The following is a 26,048-nucleotide window of genomic DNA, read 5'->3' on the forward strand; positions in this document are numbered from 1 at the left end:
GGGGCTCTCTATACAGTACACACAGTCGAAGCTTTTGTGCATAGACAGATCAGGTCCCATATCCATCATTGTAAACAAAACCCTTAAGGTTACTGCGAAGGAAATATGCTTCCTCCCACTCACTTCTCATTTTGCTAATGCTGACAAATCTGAAAATCCACCAAGGAAGGTAAAGGGGGGTTCTTGACCTGTGCTTCCACCCCCATGTCAGCCTTTTCTTTAACCGCAAGCTGTGCAGTGCTTCACCTAACTAGTTCATTAGTGAACCCAGAGCAAACAATATATAATAAGAACATATGGCAACTCCTGCAGGACGGGACCCAAAGGCCTCTCTGACATACCGCACCTTTAATGACCATGTGCCCTGCCATTCCTGTAGTGTTTATGTCAAGGAATAACTATGGGCTGGTGGTTCTCTCCATTTCACCAGATTTCCATTATGCCACTATACCTATGTTCCCCTTTAACACCAGACACCCCAGCTCCCTCATCTTGTATTGGAGGCTTCTATCATTACTATATAAAAGCGGTTACTTCTGCAGATATGTTTGCCATGAGCATTTCCCCATACAGGTCCTTGGCCGGCTATTAAGCCCTACTAGGCACTCATTGCCTAGTTCTGCCCTGTCCCCCATCTGGATGATTTGGATTTCTACCCTCATCTTCCAGCTCACACCAGCTTTTCCCCAGGGGTCGGTTTAAAAGCTCCCTCTGCAACATTTTTATATTTGTTCCGCGGTGAGAGGCCAGAGAAGTTTACTACCGGTAGTTTGCAAGTAGGAATGGGAGAGAACTTTGGTTTGGTTCATGTGTTAATGCAAACCTACCTGATTTACACTTCCCTAAACCAGTGTTTCTCAACCTTTTTTGGGCCACGGCACACTTGTTCCATGAAAAAAATCACGAGGCACACCACCATTAAAAAAGTTAAAAAAGTTAACTCTGTGCCGCCCTATATTGACTATATAATTATGACTGTAAGAAACACTTGCCAATTGCTGTGTTGGTTGCAATCTCCTGTAATAAGGCTTCACAAGCCGCTGATTTCTCTGCCAGCCCAGCGCAATCCTTTGCTCAGCAAGTTTCAGGTTGAGCTCATCCAGCCAGCTTCTTTAAGTTTGTCTAAAACCACCCTCCAGTCGTTTGCACTGAGCTTTGGGAAAGAGGAGGAGAAATATTGCTTTCCGGCGGGTCAGTGATTTTTATTGGCGGCTGCCAGGCACGTGACAATGCAAATCGCCCTTCTCGTCTCCGCACGTCCTGGCACACCAGCCAGCATCTCGCGGCACACTAGTGTGCCGCGGAACAGCGGTTGAGAAACGCTGCCCTAAACAATATTCAAAGGGAAACACAGCAGTCCTTCAGATTTTGTGATGCAGTTCTCTAACTTTTAAAAAATGCATATTGGAGGAAAGTGTGCATAAAAATGAATATATTGGTGTAAACGGCATACAGAAATGCATCATCTTAGGAGGAAATGTGTGCATTAGGCAAAAAATATATATGTTTATTAGGAGTGAGGAGCGCTAAAATGGATTTTTTTAATTTAAAAAATTGTAAATTGATGTGGTAATTCGGTGAACTGAAGTTAATGCTAGAAATTGAGAAACCAAGTGAAACCGAAAGTGATAAATTCATCCATCTCTATTCACAAGAGATCCTTTCTGATTGTTGTCCATGACAACCTAAGCAAAGCTCACCTATACGAAGGGTTAACCCTTTAAATGGGGCGTCACAATGCAGCTGCACCTCCCCTCCCCATCTACGACTGGTGAGTTTTCGTGACACACACGCCTTTGCTCATTTGCTTCTTTTTTTTAACTAAAAAAACTAGGAATTTCCTAACTTGTGGTCATTTCAGAAAAAGGAGAAGTTCCCACTCCAAAGAGAGAAACAGACAGAGAGAACGCACAACTGAAAAAAGCTTAGCAGCATTTTCTGCCTCATCTATCTCCTTTTCACCCAAGGAAGATCCACTGGACCAAAGCCCTGGCACGATTCTAATACCACAGCACACCTGTCCTGTGCTGGATGGGCAGGTTTATTCCAGGGCCAGTGGGCCCAGCCATCCTGATGCTCTTGGTAGCAGCTGATATCTGGCATGGTAGGTTTGCTTTTTGTCTATTGCATGGACATCAGGGTAGCTTTGGGCGGCTCACGAATGGTCTAGAAAACCAAACATGTCGCACAGTATAAGGGAGCTTCTTATATCAGTAAGCATTAGAAACATCTCTGAATTATTGCAATAACAGTAATGTTATCTGTTGAAACTGCATGATTCTGTCAAAGTTTGTTCTTTTTCCACTGTTACTTGGGGTTTGGTCGCCAGTTCACATTTGTGTCATATTTCAGAAGTTGTTTTTAAGATTGGCTTCACTTTTCCATAGTTAGGTCATATCAGCCTTTTGTCCACAAATTGAATAATCAGGTGTGAAGTTTATTATTTTTTTCTGTACGATACAGTAGTTCTAAAAAGTGGCTCTAGAATTTCTCAGTTTGAATGGTAGGCATACTGTGGAGATTACATAAATTGACTCGGTGTGCGTTCTCGGAGAGGATGAAGTCCATCAATGTTGCATTATTTCTGATTTTATTTAATATATTCATGTACTGTTTCATACTTAAGACAGTCTCTAAGCAGTTTAAGATGGTCTCTAAGATGAGAGGCTAGGTTTACGCTCAAGAGAGAGAACTGAATGTGATACTTCCCATCTGCTAGTGACCAGAGGTTTTCTTTTTCAGATGTCATGTTTGTTCTTAGTTGTTTTAAAAAAAAAGCTAACCACTGGACTAGGGCCAGAGTCGATTCATTATATCTTTATATGTTTTAAAATTAATAAGTTAGAGAGGATCTTGGAAGGTGCCCAGTGGTTAAGGCATGGGATACCTACTCAATCCCAAGTTTCCCCAAACCCTACAATTCAAAGTGCTGCAGCTCTTTGCAGCTCAGGACCTCAGTACTTCAAGGACAGCCTCAGGGAGAGATTCAGGTAGGTAGCCGTGTTGGTCTGACGCAGTCGAAATAAATTTAAAAATTGCCCAGTAGCACCTTAGAGACCAGCTAAGTTTGTTCTGGGTTGCTGAAGAAGTGTGCATGCACGCGAAAGCTTATACCCAGAACAAACTTATAGTTGGTCTCTAAGGTGCTACTGGTCCATTTTTTAATTTTATTTATTTATTTAGCCTCTGGGAGAGTGCACCAACCTGGACCCTGCATTCATTGTCTGAGGTCCTTTACCAGGCGTCTTCTCTGAGGGAGGTGTATAGGGTGACAACATGAGAACAGGCCTTCTGGGATTCTCTCCCCAGGGAAGCATGCCTGGCACCATTTAAGCATTTTATCCAGTCCTGAGGTTCCTAAATTGGGGTGGGGTGGAGGTGGAGGTAGCTAGTTAATGTATGCCTGTGGCCTCATTCTTGTGCTCATCCTTTTAAGAGGGGCGTGGGTAGGATTTGCTCTCTCTCTCTCTCTATGATAAGCACTTGAAGTCCTCTGTTATTGCTTCTTTTATTTTTGGTTTTAATTTTGTTGGTTTAATGTTTTATCATTTAAGTCACTTGCAGACACTTTGGTGTAAAAAGCAACTATTACATTTAATAATAGTGAATAACCACAACAGATTTTTTTTCCTGCTTAACTGACTTATTTCCAAAATAAAAAAATTCCTTCAGTAGCACCTTAAAGACCAACTAAGTTTATATTTTGGTATGAGCTTTCGTGTGCATGCACACTTCTTCAGATACACTAGAAACAGAAGTGTCAGACCCTATATATATACAGAGGGTGGTGGGGGTGGGTGGGAATGGGTGATGGGCTGATGGGAGTGGTAAACCTGTACATGGCTGTTAATGGCTGCTGATGGCTGCAATTAGTCCTGGGCTGAGGTGCTAAAGAAAGCTTGATCATGCATAATGAGATAAGAATCCGATGTCTCTATTCATCCCAGGTGCTTCCATGGTTTTAAGCTTGGTAATGATTTCCAATTCAGCAACTTCTCTTTCCAGTCTGTTCCTGAAATTTCTCTGTAATAAAACAGCTGCTTTGAGATCTTGTATAGAATGTCCTGGGAGATTGAAGTGTTCTCCTACTGGTTTTTCAGTCTTATGGTTCCTGATGTCAGATTTATGTCCATTTATGACTTATTTCCCTTCAACTTTCTATGAATATCAGTCTTCCATCTTGTTCCTATTCCCATCCCTTCCACATACTATATTAAACCAGCACTAGAGCCCAAATTGATTACAAAAGACGAAAAAGGGAGAATGTTAATACTCCGAGTTAAACTTCGGGGGGAGAATATATATTTGGTAGGAATCTATGTGCCACTGACAATGAATCAGAATTTTACAAAAAAAAAAAGCAACTGACCTGTTGGAATTTGTAATAATGGGAGACCTGAATGGAGTGCCCTCATTGGAAATGGATAGGACCATTAGAAAGAAAGAGACAAAAGAAGGGAAACTTCTTTTGCAAAAACTTTCTTTGATATGGCCCAAACTTTGAATCTGGTAGACATCTGGAGATTAAGGCATTTAATGGATAAGCAGTTCATGTATTATTCTCATGTCCATGACAGCAGTGCGAGAATACATGCCGTTTGGATCACTAAAGAGTTGGAAATAAAAGTGAGGAAAATTAAGATAAATCCGAGGATTTTATTGGACCATAACAAAATGGTTATGGAAATGCAAAAGGAAGTACAGTCAACTTTTAGATGGAGACTTAATGATGATTTATTGGATGATCAAAATATACTAGACAATGCAAAAAAAATTAGAAGAATATTTCACACTTTAAAACAACAACAACAACAACCCCATAGTTTTGAAATTTTTGCTTCCACCAAAGAAAGAAAGCTTCCTCGGGTCACAGAATTCTGTATATTTATTTACAGGTAGGTAGTCATGTTGGTCTGATGTAGACGAAACAAAATTTAAAAAATCCTTCCAGTAGCACCTTAGAGACCAACTAAGTTTGTCATTCATATGAGCTTTCGTGTTCATGCACACTTCTTCAGAATAAATAGTGCACACATTCCTGAATACATAGTGCACATCAATAATGCACACTATTGTAGATGGCCTCAAAAGGCAGGCGTAATCAAAGGTTTGCTGTGAAAGAGAGTATATGTAGCATTCATATGCCACCTTTAGGGCATCCAAGCTGGCTCACAATATCATATCTAATAGCAGCAGCAACAAAAATCCTAAGAACAATGCAGGCGGCAATATAACCAAATCATTACTGTTTAAGTTGGAAAACTTTTGGTTAAGGTGGAAAACACATGTGATTGTTCTGGTTTTAGCATCCAAATATGCAAACAGCAGGGTGAAAGAGTTATGTGCCTGGTTGCAATGACTTCACTGGAAGAGAGAGGGGGGAGGAAATGGGCCAGCAGGACAGTAACTGAAGGTCACTTATGCAATGTGGTAATGTGGTAAAGTGATAGCCAGAAGTTACTGAAAGTATAAAGGAAGTAGGGGAGGAACAGGGTCAGTGACGTTTTCTGAAGGTTCATGAGAAAATTCACTCTCATCAGACACCTCCCCAGGCAGGATTGGACGCTGGGCTGGGGTAGGCGGAGACCCCTGGCATCCTACCTGGGAAGGCGATGCCAGCTCCGAACTGCCAGTGAGTCACCACTGGGACCAGGGGGCTGCGCGCGTCCACGCAAAAGTCACCCCCCATTGATGTGCAGAGCGGTAATTCTCATCAGCTTAAGAAATGGCAGAAAATATATTTATCCGAATTTTGAATAAACTGCAGAAGCTGACTATACATTCTCATTAGTGTCCTACTACTACTATTTATAATAATGATGATAACTCTAAATCCATGATCAGATGACACCAGTATAGTTGAATATCACTAGTTGTGTGCATATGCACTCATAATACCTGCAGGTCTACAGGTAATACAGTTGGTCTACAAAGTATAACCTTAAGCTTGTAAGAAGAGTTAACTACATAAATACCGCAAAGTCAGCTTCTGTCCCCACCCCAATTCTGAGTAGGCAAGGAATGTAATATCCTCTGTATGCTTTTGATGTGTCCCGCTTCTAAGCAGGAGATCAATGGGACTATGAAGACACTGGCTTCCTCCCCAACCCGCCCCTTTCTGCCCCAGCTGGCCAGTTTTGAGGTTAGCAACGTTGCTCCCTTTCAGGAACCTTCACACCTGGTGTTTCCAAGCCCCACTATAATATCCTTTGGCATCAGAGACAGGCAAGGATAGCAATGGATCTCTGTGTGCTCTCCTTTTCTGAGGGAGCATGGGCAAAGATGTTTCCATCTTCTCTAATGCTGTCCCCTCCTTGGGAACATATGTGCACTCAGCCCAAGAAGACTGATGTCACCCATGCCTCTGAATTCTGAGAGCCAGTGCTTTTTTCAGGGGGTACTCAAGCACACACAGTATTGGCACCTTTTTTGTTGTTAAAAAGTGTGGCACTTACTGTAACAACTTTGTGGTGAGTACCAGCACCTATTTTTCTAGGGAAAAAAGCACTGCTGAGAGCTAATATATAGTTAACTCATAGCTGGACCAAGGATGTTTTATTTCCATCTGGAACCTAAGGCCAGTTCCTATATAAACCATCCGACGGATGGAGGGATATCTGAAGAGTCTGGACCATAGGACAATAAATCATAGTGCTACTCCACTTAACAATGACTGAGTCACCAGTATCTCACATAGTCACTCTCTATCCCATACAGTCAATCATAAATTTAAAAATTATGCTGTTTCTGGCTATGGTAATAAGAACAGATGTTCCACAGTTGAGGAGTAGAGGCAATTCCCAGTTAGGGAGGGGAAGAGACTGGCCACCTTCTACTCCTGCCCCCAGCAAAGCATTCACACATCCAATAGGCAGTACCTTCAAGCTGCCCAACACTCCACAGTGGAAATGTAAAACTGGCAGGTGTGCTGGTGCCAGGTGTGCGGGAGCCTCCAACTCAATCCCCAATGCCGGTGGGTCACTTCCAGGGTGCTGAGCATTGGGCAGATGTCTGCACATGATGGCAGGCACTGCTACCATCCCTGGTTGAGGGTGAGCACCAAGAATCCCTCTTTGTGCAGTCCTGATTTGCTGCATAGATAGGAAGCTTAATGATTGCATTCTCAATCAGTCATCAAGGTTTTAATGTAACATGAAGTGGAGGAAATTAATAGGATGTACTTCTGAATACATATGTTTACTAGGGTGGCGCTGTGGGTTAAACCACAGAGCCTAGGGCTTGCCAATCAGAAGGTCGGCGGTTCAAATCTCTGTGACGGGGTGAGCTCCCGTTGCTTGGTCCCAGCTCCTGCCAACCTAGCAGTTCGAAAGCATGTCGAAGTGCAAGTCGATAAATAGGTACCACTCCGGCGGGAAGGTAAACGGCATTTCCGTGCACTGCTCTGGTTCACCAGAAGCGGCTTAGTCATGCTGGCCACATGACCTGGAAGCTGTACGCCGGCTCCCTTGGCTAATAAAGCGAGATGAGTGCCACAACCCCAGAGTCAGTCACAACTGGACCTAATGGTCAGGGGTCCCTTTACCTTTACATATGCTTAGGATTGCACTGTGCACACAAAATTGAGAGACATTTGGGGCATGGAACGGAAGGACAGGGAGAGGTGAGATAGCATTGTCCTGGGAACATTCCTGCCACCACAGAGCCTTCAAAACCAGTACAAGTCTATGCACCTGATTTCTCAAGAGTCAGCAGCTAGAAAGGTTTTGGTACTGTTAAAAGGAAATGCAAAATGGATCCATTCTTCTGGATGAGAAATGTGCGGTGCCTAGTAGATTTTGTTATGGCTTATGCTTTTGCCCCACCTTTCTGCCAACATTGACCTAAGGCCAGTGCTTTTTTTCTGGGGGGACACAGGGGTACGCATACCCTTAAACATTTTGTGAATCTTTGTACTTTTGTCCATTTACTGTATTTATTATTCCTGATTTGAACTATAAAATGGTGATTTTCTTGAGTCGAAATGAGAGTACCCCTAAACATTTTTTAGAAAAAAAGCACTGCACAAAAAATGAAAACAGGTGTGTGTGTGTGTGTGAAATACAAAAAAGAAATACAGATAAAAGCACTATGAAATTCCCAGAGTAAACAGAGTTTATGATTAGTAAAACAGAAGAATTAAAAAACCTCTTCACCTAAACTCCTGGTGAATTTTTTTAAAAAATAACACATTTATTTAAAAGTTATAATACAGCTTTGTCCGCTGCTATAATATCACAGAATGATCACTCCAATCTTCAATCCCACATCACTTTCATGTTGGCTCGCCGAAAACCTTCCATAGAAACTCAGCTGCCAATCTGGTTTACTTTGACTTTTAAAAAGGCTTTGTTTCTTAAAACTATACACTCTGAGGGCTGGGCATATTTCCCCGGGGAAGGAGTTCCAGAGTCTTTTTGGCGGGAGGCATTAAGGAATCTGCTCTATCCCAGGTCACTCTAATTGGGGTGACATTTTGTCAAGTGCTTCCATTTCAGAGGAACGTTCGTTTCCTGGCAGACCTGGCACTAAAGCAAGTTGCTGGGAAAAGACCTTCCTTCCCACACATGTTGCATGCACAAGCCCCGTATGAAATGTGGTTGCAAAAGTGTCACAGCTGGTGCTCGTGAACAGCAGCACAAGTCGTCCCCACCAAAGCCACTGCAATTTCATGCACTTTTTCAAAGTCCTGTTTTGTTTTCATTACTTTTTTATTTTGCTCTTAAGGCTTAGGCTCACTGTGCCTCCGCTGTGGAAAAGCACTAATTGAGCCCTTAAGATAACTCTTTCCCAAATGTAGCAACCAATCACTAGCAATTCCACTCTCTCTGTATAGAACCATCCCACTGTTTCATGAATGTTCACCTCCTATCAAAAGATGGATTCTGAAGTTAACTTTGATCAGGAAAGTGGTGCAGTTAGATTATTTTAGATTCTGGACTTATAGCCTTGCCTGTTTAGATGGCAATTGCATATTACTTCATTTACTTCAGAATTAGATAAACCAGCCCTGCTGTGTTTTCGTTCGCATTTTTTTGATCCCCTGCCAACCTAGCAGTTCAAAAGCACAACAAAATGCAAGTAGATAAATAGGTACTGCTCCGGCAGGAAGGTAAACGGCATTTCCATGCGCTGCTCTGTTTCACCAGAAGCAGTTTGGTCATGGCTGGCCACATGACCTGGAAGCATTACGCCGGCTCCCTCGGCCAGTAAAGCGAGATGAGCGCCACAACCCCAGAGTCGTCCACGACTGGACCTAATGGTCAGGGGTCCCTTTACCTTTACCTTTCCCTGACTTGATAACACCAGCAGACCAGAAATTCTGGCTCTTTATCCAGAATTTGTAAGTTCCTTACTTAGGCTGCACACACCAGACATTTAAAGCACACCACCACTCAAAGAATCATGGGATTGTAGTTCCCACAAAGCTACAATTTCCAGCAGCCCTAGCAAGTTACCGTTCCTAGGATTCTTAGGAGAGAGGATGTGCTTTAATTGTGCCTGACATGTATGGCGTGCAAGCAGCCTTAGTCCAAGTTTAATTTGCACAATATAAGCAGTTTTCAAACTTTGTTCTGGAGAACTCTGGGCTTCTTTAGAAATGTATCAGGGTTTCAATGGCAGAAAATTTCCTGAAAAGAAATGTTACATAGTTTCCTCTGAAATGTGCAACCATTGGGACAGTTTTTACAACAAAAAGTGGTTGTTTTTTACTTGCTTAAGATCCAGGACAAAGTGCCGCCTTTTGGAAATTTCCCCTGGATGTCAATTCTGCCATTGAAATCCTGACAGTCCCAGAAAGTTGGGGTGTTCTTTCTAGAGCACATTCTCAGCTCAGACAAGGCTACGAAGAAGCTACAGACAAGGCTTTTAAGGAAAATTGATGTGGAAGGAGTTGTACAATTAAAACATTACATACTTAGAATAACTAGAAGAGAGATGCTGTTAAAATGTTGTTGTTTAGTCGTTTAGTCGTGTCCGACTCTTCGTGACCCCATGTTAAAATACTGGATTATTATTTATGTGACAAATTGTGTGGCTGGGGTGGTGGTGGTTTCAACTTGTTCATTGTGATATTCACACAAGAATGCAACTGAGTCTAAAGTGACTCACGTAATTAGTTTTGTGTTTTGAGCTTCATCTTCGTCACCATCACCACCATCACCATCAAGAGTAGATCTATGCTGTTTTTGATACCGTACTATTATACTTCAATTCCTATTCAATTATTATTTCTTTGCTACTTCTAACAGTCATAAAACAGGATGGTGATTTCACATCTGTTTTACTATTACACTGAGTTTTGTGAAAGGTACCAAGTTTAAGATCTCTTGTTGTCCCATTAAGGACATCCTTTTTAAAAAAATCTTGAAATTACTTTGACCTTCTTAATTATTCATTCATCTAGTAAATTGAATAAAAAACCCACTTTTTAGGAGAAGATTCCTCACAAAGCAATATAGAAAACACAAGATTGAAGCTGTAGTCCCAACCCCCTCTGCATAGGGCTAGGTATGTGTGTGTGTTTGATTGGACAAAGGTGCCCTAGCCTCTGCCAACCACTGCCCACCTATTGATGGCAGTGCCACTCCACTGGAACAGAGCTCCTTGCTTCACCCATCAAACAAGCAGGCGGAAGTACTATTGCTGGGATTTCCCCCATACACACACACACACCAGCAGAAGCTCATAGAAACCCCCCAAATGGGGGCATCAGGCCCGATTTGGGCTCAATCACTGCACCAGCTCCAGGCTGGGGCTTGGAAGGCAGTGTAAGCAACAACTGAAACAATGCAAAAATACAATACTAGAATTTTAAAAGATTCTAAAATATATTTAAAAATCTTTAAAATAGTCCATGCAAGACAATAAATATTGCAGCATAAAGCTGAACATGCAATAAACATATAATAATAATATAATAAATAAATAATTTATTATTTATACCTCGCCCATCTGGCTGGGTTTCCCCAGCCACTCTGGGCAGCTTCCAACAAAATATTAAAATTCATTGGTCTGTTAAACATTAAAAGCTTCCCTAAACAGGACTGCCTTCAGATATCAAATAGAAACACCCCGTTTGCATTCTTAGGGATTATAGTGATTGGGTTTGATCTGGATTTGAATTTCTACATTGATATATTTTGTATGATTTTATTAGGTTTAATTTGAGGGCAAAAATATAGCTACCCCCCCCCCCATGAAATCTGTTTACTGTTCTTTATTTCCCTTTTGTTGTTTGGTATATTGCTATTTTGTTCGGAGCTTCTTTCTCCTCATGATCTCAACAAATCAGAGATTCCACTGTGAGCACAATAACCATAGAACCACAGAATTCTGGAGTTGGGAGGGACCCCCAAGGGTCATCAAGTCTAACCCCCTCCCATGCAGGAATCTCTGCTAAAGCATCCGTAACACATGGCCATCCAACTCTGCTTAAAACCTCCAAGGAGAGTTCACAACTTCATGAGGGTGTCACAGATCTGCATAGCCAGTCAAATTTTGCTATGTGATGGCATTCCTACGGGAAAGCAAAGCTGAGTGAGTGCAAAGCTTCCTGGACTGAACATGCAGATTAAAGAAGGGGGAATAAAGTAACAGATATTGGAAACAAAGAGATGTCAAAGATGTGCAGTTTCTTGGGGCTTAACACTTTCAAGTGAAGAAACTTTACTTTCAGCAGCTAAACTAGTTTCCTAGAGCAGGGATGGGGAACTGGTGGCCCCCCAGATGATGTTGGAATCCAAATCCCATCAGTGCCAGCCAGCATGACCAATGGTCAGAGATGATTGGAGATGTAGTCCAGCAACATCTAAAGGAATAAACTATTATAAACTAATTGGAAAGGAAATGTATTAACACACTTTAATGGTACCAATTAGCACTATAATGTTTAATCAATTAATTAGACAGATTTATTTTTAAATCTTTTCATAAAGCAAAAAGGTGTCCCAATTAATTGAGCAACACTTTTTCTGAAAACTTTTTAGTCTAGAATTTTTCATTTTATATAACAAGAAAAAGTATAACTAACAGGACCAAAGTATTATTGAGAAGCCACTGCCTCAATAACAATAACAATAATTTATTACTTATACCCCGCCTATCTGGCCAGACCTCCCCATCCACTCTAGGTGACTCCCAAAAGAATATTAAAAACATGATAAAACATCAAACAATAAAAACGTCCCTAAACAGGGCTGCCTTCGGAGGTCTTCTACAAGTCATTAAAAATTAAACTTCTCACTTTTTTCAAGCTTTATTATTAAATGTATTTAGTCATTTGACAATTAATCAACAAAACTACTTCAGAAAAAAAGACTTCAGATCAGAATATTCTGCAAGAATATAGGACTTGTCAAAAAGTTGCAGTATATCTTCTAAAATAAAAACAAAAACCTATTTGAAGTTGCTTTTGCGAAAAGTCATTATATTCTTGACGACATTGTAAATAGGGCAACTAGTTTTCTCATAATTTATTTCAATATTCACTTGGAGTTCTCACTCTTAGATACTATTTTTGCTCTCATAGCCAAATCCCAAACTTTATTAAGCCATTCTTTCCAAGAAGGGAGTAATGTAAGTTTCCGATTTTGAGCCAATAACATTATTGCAGCTGTTAACAGCTGTTATGTTCTTTCTTTTTGATAGGTGACATATAGTTAAGGAATAACAAAAATTGATCTAAGGGAACTTCATGCTTCAGTATATCTGTTATTATTCTAATAACCATCTAGTCTTTTTTATGCATAACGATATGTCCACCAAATCAGGTAATACAGAGTGAGTCTTTTAAAAGAGGCCCCATGGAACATGTGTACCCTGTATCCACAGGGCCTCTTTTAAAGGACTCACCCTGTATGTCCCATTCTGCTTATTGCACCTCCCACATATTTTTGAATAAGATTTGTTGCTCTAATAATTACAGTTATGTTGGTTCATCTGTATGAGAGTGCAATTTTTAATCAATTACTTGACTAACAGCACAACCCTATACATCTCTAATCAGAAGCAAGTCCCATTCAGATCAGTGGGACTTACTGCGATTCAGTAAGACAGGCATCTGAAGAAGTGTGCATGCACACGAAAGCTCATACCAATGACAGACTTAGTTGGTCTCTAAGGTGCTGCTGGAAGGAATTTTTTTATTTTGTTTTGACTACGTCAGACCAACACAGCTACCTACCTGCGATTCAGCTGCAACTTAGCTCCTAGGAGAATGCCCTGCAACCCTGGCACAAAACTTTATTTTGCAGAAGCTAAACACAGCACTATGCTGCCATGTTGACATCATTTGAATCAGAGCTAACACACTTCCATGACCCAAGTGTTTTCTTACTTTACTTTTTAAACCTAACATTGAAAGAGAGCCAGAATTCATTTTCAGTAAACTGCCACGAATGTGACAGGAACATTCGACATAGTAATCTTGGGCTTGTTTTCAATCTGGAGTAAAAGCAGAAGTGGAAGAACAATACCAAGGGGTTAAACGGCAGCGATGAGGAGTGGGAAGAAGAGAGAGGAGCCACAGAGCCCAGAGCAGAGACAACCACCTTCAATGTGTTTCCTCTGTTATTGAAGGGCACTTCAGAGTCCGTCTCCCCGCAACTATTATTCACAATGCCTTCCTCAGCACATTTGAGACGCTGATTCACTTCTCGCTTCCTCATCCTTGTATTATAAATATGAACAAGCGGTCAAAAGAACTTGCTGACGCTGCAAAAAAAGCAATTGGCTTTAGCCACAGTAAAAGCCTGAAGATGCTCCGTTCTTTCTTTCCCCTCCCATTTGATTCAGCCTGAGGAAGAAGCCAGTTTGGATCCTTAATAAGAAAGCTGGTACATATCTGGGGCTCGGGTGGCCAGGTGGAAAAGAGGCCTCCTGCACCTTTCACTCTCCCTTCGGCACAACTATTAAAGGTGCAGGAGCTCTGCCCACCCCAGTGTAGACCCAAATGTCAGATCCATTGTGAAAAACCTTAGCACACAGAAGCCCCGGTAGACAAAACCCCTGACTTTCAGTCATTTGGAATTAAAACCTGTGATTCACAAGGCAACTGTGGCATTCAAGAAGAGCCGCTAGGAGAATACTGTACAGAGGATTGTGTTTGCATACCATATGGATGTTTTTCAGAGTACCAGAGCCTTTTCTGGGCTGCAGTCTGGCAAGGCAAAGAAGTCACAGTGCTAACCATCGGCTTCATTTATTTTACTCATTTCAGAACGAATGGATGCAAGTTGTTTGGTTGTAAGTCGCTTTGGGTTGCCTAACAAAGCGACTAACAAATTTAATTAATAAATAATAAAAATATTTGCCAATGGTACCTGAAGATATACAGGCTGCCCACTCTCTTCCTTCTTTCTAGGTTCAGCCTCTCCTACCATCAGCCCTAATCTCCCCACTGTGATTGTGGACAAGGGAGACCCGGTAAGCTTGCTTTGCTCCGGGAATTCTAGCGTGGAGTGGGTCGGCATAAAGAATGAGTCTAACATCATGGTGTACACCAATGGCACCCTCTATATACCCAAGGCCAGTTACAAGGAAAAGAAAAGGTACCAGTGTGCTTATGTTAACCGTACCAGTGAGGAAACAGCATCTGTATCTCTCTGTGTGAAAGGTAATCAGACTTTTCTATTTTACTTCATTCAGTTTCACTCTCTGTTCCCACTCTGTGCTTCCAAAATATCAAACAAGGGCTATGCACTTAGGGAAACCCTTTGGGGGAACTGACTCCATGCAGCTAACAACGGTTTGAAAAGGAAGAGTGGGGCAGTTTCTCCTAGAAACCTCCGTCCCCACCCCTCTGCAGCCAGCTTGGTGTACAGGCATAGTCTCTCCTCATGATTTGAAACTGTATCTATACAGCAGGCTCCCCTCTACAGATGTTTCCCTCAATGCATGGATGTCTGCTGGTTACCATAATGAATGGATGGTAGAGAAGCACAGAAGGCCTGGACTCATGAGTGGGATCCAACTCTCTCCATCTGTATGTTTGTTAATATTGTGGATTGACTGCATGTGTTGGGGAGGGGCAGTATGTCTGGTTGGGGACATGACATGCTCCTTCTGGGTAGTTCATCATCTTTGGTCCCCCTGCACTCAGCCTCACCTGTGGCTCCTAGAAGCTGTCACCATGTGTCAGGAATGGCTTCATCTGGCTGGCTAAACCAGGTGAGGGTAGCTGATGGGTCTCGGTGAGTTAGGGAGTTCCCTTGCACATGAAGACAGACCAATAGTGAGCCCAACGGTCAAGAAGGCAGTTTCTGCATGTGCTGTAGAGGGAAGTGAGGGGCAGACGGAGCTCGTCAACCTGGAAATAATGAAAACTCTGATCCTAAACCCTCCCCTACCTTGTGACTACACTCACTTTGGAGTGAGAAAGGCTTTGGGAGCAAACCCTGAGGAAAAATCTGTACCTGCTGCTTTGTGGGGACATCATGGGGAGATGAAAAGACTAAGGAGTAAACCCTACACAAATCTGGAGTGGAGTCCTTAAGGTGGTTGGGTGGCATCTTGTATGCCTCCTTCTGGCAACTCCTGCAGCCAAGTGGTGCCAAATGTATTGCTCTCCTTTCCTTTGGACCACATCCATAAGGCTAAGAGGAAGGATCTTATTGTCTGAGCAGCCAAGGACCTCCAGACACACTGCCCAGGCTTGTGCCCCAGAGAGAGAGGTTGTACAATGAATGTGTGTGAAACGGTGCCATTCTTACTTCAAATTTTCAACCAATTGGCTCAGCTATAAATATACATGGACATTGTTAGGTGGGTATATAGCAGAGGATACCTAAACTCAGTTAGGATCACTAATTTGGCGTGAGGGAGCCTAGGTAGTTGCCATTGCTTCCAGTTGCTTCTAATGTATCCCAAGTTGCCACATGCACATCTGCTAAATCGGGCACCCTTCAAACTGCGGCCCTCCAGAAGTTTTGGCCTACAACTCCCATGATCCCTAGCTAACAGGACCAGTGGTCAGGGATGATGGGAATTGTAGTCCAAAACATCTGGAGGGCCGAAGTTTGGGGATGCCTGTGCTAAATGCTGGCTTCAGCTTCACAATTGATTTCTGACCCTTCTCTCCCCCCCCCCCCAAGATCGCAGCTCAGCCTGGTGTCTCCTTAAATACTTCGTTAGAGTGACAGAAGGTGAGGATGCAGTTCTGCCGTGCTTGATCGCTAACCCAGAATTGGCAAGCAATGTTACCCTGTGGACGGACTCGCACAACATCTCCTCTGGATTCTCTTTCAGCGCTCAAGAGGGAATACGTATGCACAGAGTAAACATGAGTGATAAAAACTTGTATAAGTGCCGTGCCCTTGTGCAAGGACGGTGGGTGGATTCACCAAAAATAGGCCTTATTGTTGAAGGTAGGTTTGCGATTGCTCTTTCTACAGTGGTGCCACAATAGCAACAGTGGTGGAGGCCAGGGTGGGGTGAGGTTGCTGGTGTAGTTATTCTGATAGTTCTAGTAACAGGTAGGTAGCCATGTTGGTCTGCCATAGTCAAAACAAAATTTAAAAAATTCCTTCCAGTAGCACCTTAGAGACCACTAAGTTTGTTACTGGTATGAGCTTTCGTGTGCATGCACACTTCTTCAGATGCCTGAGGAATCTGAAGAAGTGTGCATGCACACGAAAGCTCATACCAATGACAAACTTAGTTGGTCTCTAAGGTGCTACTGGAAGGAATTTTATTTTATTTTATTCTGATAGCACAGTGCTAGAAGAGTGCTAAAGGTCACCTCTTGTTTCCTCTCACAACAGCTTTGAGCATTGGGTGAGGCTAAACTATGGAGACTTCAAGGGCACGATGCAACTTTCATGTCTGAGCAAGGATTTTAACATCAATCCCTTCTTGCATCCAGACGCCATGTCCTTTTCTTGCTGCATTGTACTGGACCCGTGCTATAGATGGGAGAAAAATGTGGCTCAGTTCACATTTTAATATGAAATTAGCTAATTTGCATTGTCTGGAACAATGTATGAACCAAAACTTAGCTATCCATCAAAACTGGCACTTTTGCAAATGCTGACTAGTGCCTGAGCATGCAACTTTGTGCAACACACAATAAATGCAACAAATTATAAACAGCAGTAATGGCAAACCAACTCCTAGCCAGCAGTGGCAGAACTTCATAGAACAGCATAGCTGCTGCCACATCCACATCCACTCTGCTTATGCCAGCTGAAGTCGAAGGGCACTGCATTTTTGCTTTGCCAGCTCTTAGGCAACAGGGCTGACTTAGAATTCATGGTTTAAAAAAAGTGGGCCACACAGTCAAAAAATGATGGCACAAGCTGAAGAAATCTTGACAGATCTGGAAATGCTGCTTGTTACTTCACTTAGTCTGTAGCTAATCGGCATACTTCTTTTCTTTTTTGCTTGATATAGCAAGCACCTTATCTGTCACAATTAAAATGAAAGATCATGTGAGACTACGAGGAGAACTTTTCAATATCACCTGCAGAATAAGTTCCCGTTCCCATTCTTATGAGGCAAAGTGGACCTATCCTTCCACTGCAATGGTAAGTCATTTTTAAAAGGTATTTAGTGGGAACTGTCTGATATGGCTGAAATAGCAAAGACCTGTGATAACAGAGAGATTTGGTGCCACGAGCTAATTCATGCACAACTTTAAACTGGATGTCATGTGTAGCCCTGCAGATCTGGTCTTTGCTGAGCATGAACCTTAGAGTTTTATGGAACTGAACTCACAGTTGAGTCTGTGGAGTGGTGAATGCTTTCTTGAAGGATGGAGTAGGGTCAGCCAAGCTAAATGAGGTGGTGGTACGCCCGCTACTCAAAAACCTCTCCCTAGACACAAAAGTGTATGGTCATTATTGCCTAGTTATGAATATTCCATTTTGTGGCGATTAGGTTCAGATGCACTTGGAAGAAGCTAGTTATCTAGTCCAGAGCTTTCCAAACTGTGTGTCGCGACACATTAATGCAGGCATCCCCAAACTTCGGCCCTCCAGATGTTTTGGACTACAATCCCCATCATCCCTGACCACTGGTCCTGTTAGCTAGGGATCATGGGAGTTGTAGGCCAAAACATCTGGAGGGCCGCAGTTTGGGGGTGCCTGCATTAATGTGTCGGCTGCAGTGTGTTGCATGAATGCTCCCCACACTCCTCCCAGGGCTGAAAAGGGAGCAGGCAGCCCGCCGGTTTGCCAGTAAGACTGAATTACTGTGTCACAAAATGATGCATGTCTATAAAGTGTGTCACCAACATGAAAAGTTTGGAAAGTTCTGATCTAGGTCATTTTCAGGTTGGATTCAGACTTAGTCTTTGCACCAAAGTGGCTTTGGCTGTCCTGATTGATCAAGTGCATTGGGAGAAGGACACACGCGTGTGTGTGTGTGTGTGTGTGTAATCCTGCTCCACCTCTTTGATCTCTCAGTAGATGTTGATACCATCAAACATGCTATCCTTCTGCTAGATCAGCTCTCGGGGTTGGAAGTTGGGGCACAGTATTGCTGTGGTTGTGTTCCTACCTACAAGGCCAAGACAGTAGGAATGGGAAATTTCTGCTCAGCCCCTTGGCAGTTGTGCTTTGGGGTCCTGCAGGGATCCATTCCCCCACCCCCGTAATATTTAACAACTGTATGAAACTGTTGGTGTCAGCCATTTGGGGAAGTAGAATTTGCTTGTGCACTGATTTAGGTGAATTCATAGTTTCATATGCCATTGCCATTCTCTAGGAACAGGCATAAGCACAAATAAATACCCTACTGCCTATATTTACTTTATGATTTAGGTCTAATCCTTTGGGTGATGATGGAGCAACACTGGGTCTAGGGTGGGCACTAATGAAATGGGATGGATTAAAGTGAGGATGGTGACAACTAAAACAATGACTTGTCTGCAAAATGTGCCATCATTTCTAACTTTCCTGGCTTACAGGTCAGCTTGTTTCCAATGGAAGGTTATAATGTGACCTCAAGAAAGTACTTCACAGACCACACCCTGTCCATTCCAGCAGTACGGTTAGAAGACACTGGGGAATATACTTGCTTGGGAACCAATTCCGCAGGAACTAGTAATTCTTCAGCCAGCCTCCAGGTGATAGGTGAGCAAGTCTTGATGTACACAGCCTGGGACAATGAGCCTTGGGGTTTTGCTTTTCCCCACTGAGGTTTCACTGGGAATCAAACTGGGATCCCAATTTAGTAATGGAGCTATCATCCTTTACTTAACACAATGAAAGCAGCAATGCATTAAAAGAATTTCATAGAATGTTTCTCAGAGCCTTGGAAGGAGATGAAGTACAAGGGCAGAAATTATTACGTTTTTCAGTATGCGCAATGTTATAAGGAGCAGAAAGACGTTTGTTAATGAATTCAGAGAGAGACACAATGGTAGAATCACAACCTCCTCCCCTTTTTTATTTACAATTTCTCTTTTCCTTTTAAAATCCTGGTTAATTAATCAATATAACTACTTGTAGCATTTTTCCAGACCAAATATAGCATATTCTCTGCACCCCCTAAAAACTCATTGTGATCATTCTAAGTTACCCAAGTTTTTGTAAGCAGATTTTAAAAAAAATTAGACTGCAAAACAGCCAGCTTTTCCAAGTCTCATATTTCCATTCACTGTTAATCACAGCTTCCGCTTCTATGGTACTTCAGTTGCAACCTAATTATCTGTATTTTTACTCCCTGGATTCTATATTTTCTGATCCTACCAATTTGTTCCCAGCAGCATTCAAGACATCCGTGATGGATCACACTTATTCACTCATTTGCCACCAACTTTTAAAGTTATTTATATGCCCCACAATAAATCAAATGCTGCAAAGCTTGTTCATATCTAATGGGCCCAGTTCTCAACATCATCCACAATCCAGCAGCCCAACAATACAGCTCATCCAGTTTTAATACGAAAACAAACATAAGTCAAATAAGGGAGGTGTGTGTTTATCCTGCCCTACAGGTTCAATCTGGGCAAATGTTTCTGACTCCTGCATTGCAGGTGGTTGGACTAGATGACCCTCTGTTTCCTTCCAACTCTACAATTCTATGATTTTATAATTATTGCACACTTTCAGACTGATTTCTGCTGTTCAAATGAAAGGTGCTGTCTGGTGATAATGCACACATTCAAATGAGTGCCTAAGCTGGGCTTTGTTTCGGGAAGTGTTTAAGAAAGGAACTTTTGGGTTAACATGAGACCGATGGATTCAATACAACGGATTCAATACATAATCCAACCTATGTCCCCAGGTTCACTGCTCCCCACCAGATTTCTAGGTGAAACACCAACACAATTTCCTACAGAGAATAACTCAGGCCTCCATGTCCTTTGGACTTCAATATTGCAGGCTTAATTCACCCATCTTGAGCTCTCATCCAGGCAGAAGACAAAATGATGAATCATATTCTTGCCTTTCTGGTCCATCATTTATGCCTTCCTGGACCATCTTCACTTCCACTGAGACCCATACCTGAATATTACAGGTTATATGTGGCCTGGGGAGAGGCATGGCTTAGGGAGAGTCCCAGACAAGGAAGCCTGTAAGACCACATTTGGCCATGGGCCTATGCTTCTCCATCCCTGCATTAAGCAATTTGCTTATGGCAATGGAAGGCTGCTGCTTTGCTATGTGGAGGTCCAATTACTGTGATTACTCAAGTTGCCAAATTCTATGTGTGACGCATGTGACGCTGTGGGTTAAACCACAGAGCCTAGGGCTTGTTGATCAGAAGGTCAGCGGTTCGAATCCCTGCAACGGGGTGAGCTCCCGTTGCTCAGTCCTGCCAACCTAGCAGTTCAAAAGCACATCAAAGTGCAAGTAGATAAATAGGTTCCGCTACAGTGGGAAGGTAAACGGTGTTTCCATGTGCTGCTCTGGTTCGCCAGAAGCGGCTTTGTCATGCTGGCCACATGACCTGGAAGCTGTACGCCGGCTCCCTCGGCCAATGACGCGAGATGAGCTCCGCAACCCCAGAGTCGGTCACGACTGGACCTAATGGTCAGGGGTACCTTTACCTTTTTATCACAAGGGGAAAACCACACTGATACTAGTTGTGTCCCAACCTTTTCTCCTAGGAGAAAGGTTAAAAAAATAAGAAGAGAATTCCTCTGTGCAACATCTTCATTCATTCATTTTCTTTTCAGAGAGTGGCTATGTGCATTTGTCCACCATACAGGACAGAAGCCAAGAGACAAATTTGCACAGCAGCCTGAACCTGCATGTGCTCATTGAGGCTTATCCTAGACCTCACACACAGAGATGGACATACATGAACCCATCAAGAAGCTCCGAGAATTTCCCACTCAATATGGAAATGACTTCTGGCAACAACAGGTAAGAAAGAATGTGCCTGCTCTTTCCTAAATGATTTTCCAAACTATAAATTAATCGCACGAGGGATGCACAGAACTCCTCCATTGGCCAAGCTTGCTGGGGCTGATGAGAGTTGTAGTTCTATCATCTTGAGGACCAAAAGTTTCCCACACTTGATCTAAGGTATGATATGAGCAATGCCCTCTTTCTTGCTTCTACATAGAATATTTATGAAATCTAACAACACCTGTCCATAGATAATGCAAAATTATCTCTGGCCCCTATTTGAGAGGCTTCCATTCTGATTGCTTCTGAAAGGACCCTACCCTGTGCATTTGTTCTTTTTGTGTGTGTGAAAGGTACAACAATACGCTCAAACTGAACTGGCTGGAGGAAAAGAATGGTGGAATATACACATTTTTTGCAGATAATGGTGAAGCCAATGCATCCATCACCTTCAACATCTCAGTGAAAAGTAAGTGTTCCATCCACCTTGGTTCTTCCAACGTTATGTCTATGTTCAGAAGGAGCAGCAGAACATCCAGTCTCAACCAACAAGCTAAAGTGAAGGGTGCAAGTTACCTTTCTGCTCTTCTTGTAGGCAAGTGTGATGTTCCAAAATAGCTATAACAATAAAATATACTGAAAGGAATTGTGATTGCAGTGATACAACCACATACACTCAAGGCAGCCCTCAAGAATTGATCAAGTGATCGAGAGTGAAGTATAATTGCCAGAAGTAGCCTTTCCCTAATGGGGACTGGAATAATCCACACCAAAAGGAAAATACTGGCTGTGCTTTTGCTTGGATAAAGTGGTGACCAGCTGCAGAATAGATTGGCTCCAAAGGCCACATCTGAGACACTGATATAGAATCATGGAATTGCAGAGTTGGAAGGGACCCTGAAATAGTCGAACCCCCTGCAATGCAGGAATCTCAACTGAAGCATCCATGACAGATGATCATCCAGCCTCTGCCTAAAAACCTCTTGTGGAGGAGTCTACAACCTTCTGAGTTTGTTCTGCTGTTGAACAGCTCTTACTGTCAGAAAGTTGAAACAAAATAAAAAAATTCCTTCCAGTAGCACCTTAGAGACCAATTAAGTTTGTTCTTGGTATGAGCTTTCGTGTGCATGCACACTTCTTCAGATTCTTCAGGCAACAAACTTAGTGGTCTCTAAGGTGCTACTGGAAGGATTTTTAAAATTTTGTTTCGACTACGGCAGACCAACACGGCTACCTACCTGTCAGAAAGTTCTTCGTGACATTTAGTCGGAATCTTTTAACTTGAATCCATTGGTTCCTGTCCTTCCGGAGCAGAAGAAAACAAGCTTGCTCTATCTTCCTTGTGATGGCCCTTTAGATATTTGAAGATGGCTATCTCAGTCTCCTCTCAGTCTCCTCAACATACCAACTTCCTCAGCTGTTCCTCTTAAGGCTTGTTTTCCAGACCCTTTATCATCTTGGTCACCTTCATCTGCACATGTTCCTGCTTGTTAATATCCTTCTCAGATTGTGGTGCCAGGTTTGGTCTGGCCAAAATAAAACCTGGAGTGTATTCTAAGCACTGCATAAGCAGGGCTGGGGTGGGATTGTAAATTTTAGAAGATTCTATTACTTCTCTTGCTCTGGATGCTATACTTCTGCTAACACAGCCTAGAATAGCATTTTGGTGCTGCTGCTGCATCACACTGTTAACTCATGTTAAGCTTGTGGTCTACTAAGACCTCTAGATCCTTTCCCCATGTACTACTGGCAAGCCAGGTGTGTCCCCCACCTTATATTTGTGCAGCTGGTTATTCTTGCCTAATTGTAAAACCTCACACATTACCCTTACATGTTACCTACTTTCCCATACGCCAAGTTTCACTAGGTATTATTTCATGATGCAATTTCTCATGTTGCCTGTGTTAAGCATGGGGAAGAAAATGAAGACTGCATATGCATCATACATTTAAAGCGCACCCCTCCAAGAATCCTGGGAATGGTAGTTTAGGTAAAAAGATAAAGGACCCCTGGACTGTTAAGTCCAGTTGAATTTGACTATGGGGTGTGGCGCTCATCTCCGCTTTCAGGCCGAGGGAGCTGGCGTTTGTCCGCAGACAGTTTTTCCAGGTTATACAAATGGCTGCTATACCTAACAGCTGGTATGCTATACCTAATAGCTCTTTTGCCTTTGCTATTCAGCTCCCCCTACAGCTAAACTGATGGACAACAGCTCTGACAGCCTTTGGTGTGAAGCCAGTGGTTATCCTGCTCCACACATTGAGTGGTATAAATTGCCTCGCAATCTTCATCCAGACAGGTGAGATAAGTTATAGCATAGCCCTACAGTTTCCAGAAGTAAAACCACTGAGTTCACTAGGGAAGTAGTTTGATCTTTTATTGTGTTTTTAAAAAATCCTGTTGGAAACTGCCCAGAGTGGCTGGGGAGGCTCGGCCAGATGGGCATGGTATAAGTAATAAATTATTATTATTATTATTTATTGGGTCTGTCCCAAGTAAATGCTGCACTGGTCCTAAGGTCAAAGGCCTGGTAGTCCAGTGAATCTACCTGAACACAGCTCAATCCTTCATAGAGCAGAATTTAGAAGCCGATAAATAAAGTAACAGATAAAGCAGACAAAATTCTATGAGCATATTAATATCTCCATCATCTTTGGCTGTCCGGCAGATGTGACCAAGGTGGAATGCTGCTTATGAAAGACACCAGCCCAGAGATAACACATGAAATTCCCTTCGGAAGGGTGACATCGAAGAGCATCCTCAAAATTGATGAGATGCTGGACAATGTGACATACTGCTGCCTAGCAGTTAATAACATGGGGAATGGATCCAGTTTCGGTCCATCGGTTCGGTACATAGGTGAGACAAATCTGAGCATCTTGTTTACTAAGAACTAGCGTTTTACCTTTCATCTCACTGAATCCTGGTTGTGGCTGCATTTGTGCTAATATAAAGGGGGCTCCTATGTGATTCTGCCCCTTGAGGTTGGTCTGGCACCAGCATTGTACATCGTTTGGCACCAGGCCTTTCCCCTCTGACAGGCATTTCAAGTACCTCTGGAACAGATGGGGGAATTTGCTGCTTGATAATTCCACTGTTTTAATTTAACGTGCTTTGTCAGTTTTTAATTGTATTTTTGTTGTTATCTGTCCTGAGATCATCTATATTGAAGCATGGGAAAGAAGTTACATAAACAAGCAAGCAAGAAATGTGCAAGTGTGTGCACCTATACACCCATATGCACTCATTGTGCCCGAGCTGGAGCAAGCCTTTGGATGTGGCAGTGGTTCTGCTGTGCCTTTTCACTCTGCTGCTCCTAGTCAGGGGGTGGGATTGCTCTGTAAACCAGCTTTGCTATCACTGGGTATCTGTGTCTTTGTTTTATATAGCAAAGCAGGGAGGAAGCCAGGTATCTCTCTTGCTCTAATGTTGTGTTTGATCTGATAGCATGGTTCTCATGAATGTTCAGGAATGACTGGTGCACTGCAAACTTTTATTTTCTTTCCCTCCCTCCTGCAGCATCTGAACCCCTGAGCGAATTCCCCAAACCAATTCTTATTGCATGTGCTGGGACGATGTTTTTGCTGCTTCTGTGTATCATCTTCCTACTCTACAAGTATAAACAGGTCAGATGGGTGTTCGTGGTCTGTGTGGAAAGAAAAGTAGCCAGGGAAGAGGTCCAGAAGTTGAAAGCAGTTCTACTACTGTCACTCATGATGTCTAAAGCGTCTCTCTCTCAAAATGCAGTACAGGATGAAGACCCTGCTGATGGAAAGATTTTTAAACCTTAGTGTCATAGTGGAATAAAAATAATCCAAGCTAAATTGTGAAGGGGCATATTGACCCAATTAAACCAAACTACAGCCTTCCAACCCACCCAAATTTGACAAAACCACATCCTTAATCAAACTGGGACTGTATGCCATGTGTTTGATTTTAGTATGGAGGCCTCATTTAGTAAAATTCATGGGCCTCTTCAAACTTATATTATAACAGTCGCAACATCTATGGAGGAGGCTGCTGGGAGTTTAGCAGGCCAATCCTATGTATGTCTAGTTGACATTTAAGACCCATTAAATTCAGTGAGACTTATTTTCCAGATAATATGCTGAAATGCTAAGATGCTATTGAACAATGCTTTTCTGATGCATGGATCATTTTTCCTTGCAGAAACCAAAGTACCAAGTCCGTTGGAAGATCATTGAGGCCTGTGAGGGAAACAATTACACTTTTATTGATCCCACCCAGCTTCCTTACAATGAGAAATGGGAATTTCCCAGGAACAACCTGCAATTTGGTGAGGAACAATCCTTGTACACTTGCTCTTTTAGCAGTAAGTCATCCTGTTTATCTACATTTGTGGACGGTCCAAATTATTGAATTGATACACAGCAGTTGCACAATACTATCCTGCCTATATGAAGGACTGCACAATTTTCCCCATCATAATTCTTGGGATTTTGCAGAATGAACAAAATGGCATCCCATGGCAGCTACTGACTGATAGGTCTCAATGAAAAGATCAGAAAAATCAGAAGTGGAGAAATCTGGGCTACAAATAACAAAGAAATGACATTGAACTGTGCAAGACACAGAAACTGCTCCTGTTGTTGACTGCAAACCTTCTCATAGCCTGTTGTGGCTTATTGAACTTTAGGAGATATTACTTGTCTGCTCTCAATGATATGTGCATGTGGGACAGACAGGGACACACACACACACACACAATGATCACTGAATCAGTATCAAAAA

At 42.5% G+C, this 26,048-nt stretch overlaps 1 protein-coding gene across 1 annotated transcript in view; it reads left to right on the forward strand.

Annotated features, from left to right (window-relative positions):
- Window positions 1-1,842: 1,842 nt before the first annotated feature.
- CSF1R (colony stimulating factor 1 receptor) overlaps window positions 1,843-26,048 on the forward strand; it is a 39,514-nt gene continuing 15,308 nt past the window's right edge. Inside the window, exons 1-11 of the mRNA XM_035105654.2 lie at window positions 1,843-2,104; window positions 14,363-14,614; window positions 16,092-16,364; window positions 17,389-17,522; window positions 18,905-19,070; window positions 21,122-21,311; window positions 21,650-21,765; window positions 23,478-23,595; window positions 23,965-24,155; window positions 24,816-24,922; window positions 25,467-25,593. Of these exons, the coding sequence (XP_034961545.2) occupies window positions 2,032-2,104; window positions 14,363-14,614; window positions 16,092-16,364; window positions 17,389-17,522; window positions 18,905-19,070; window positions 21,122-21,311; window positions 21,650-21,765; window positions 23,478-23,595; window positions 23,965-24,155; window positions 24,816-24,922; window positions 25,467-25,593 (1,747 nt within the window). The 5' untranslated portion in view covers window positions 1,843-2,031. The remainder of the gene's footprint in view (window positions 2,105-14,362; window positions 14,615-16,091; window positions 16,365-17,388; window positions 17,523-18,904; window positions 19,071-21,121; window positions 21,312-21,649; window positions 21,766-23,477; window positions 23,596-23,964; window positions 24,156-24,815; window positions 24,923-25,466; window positions 25,594-26,048) is intronic.

This window comes from Zootoca vivipara, chromosome 2 (genome assembly GCF_963506605.1).
Source record: "Zootoca vivipara chromosome 2, rZooViv1.1, whole genome shotgun sequence".
Classification (NCBI taxonomy): Eukaryota; Metazoa; Chordata; class Lepidosauria; order Squamata; family Lacertidae; genus Zootoca; species Zootoca vivipara.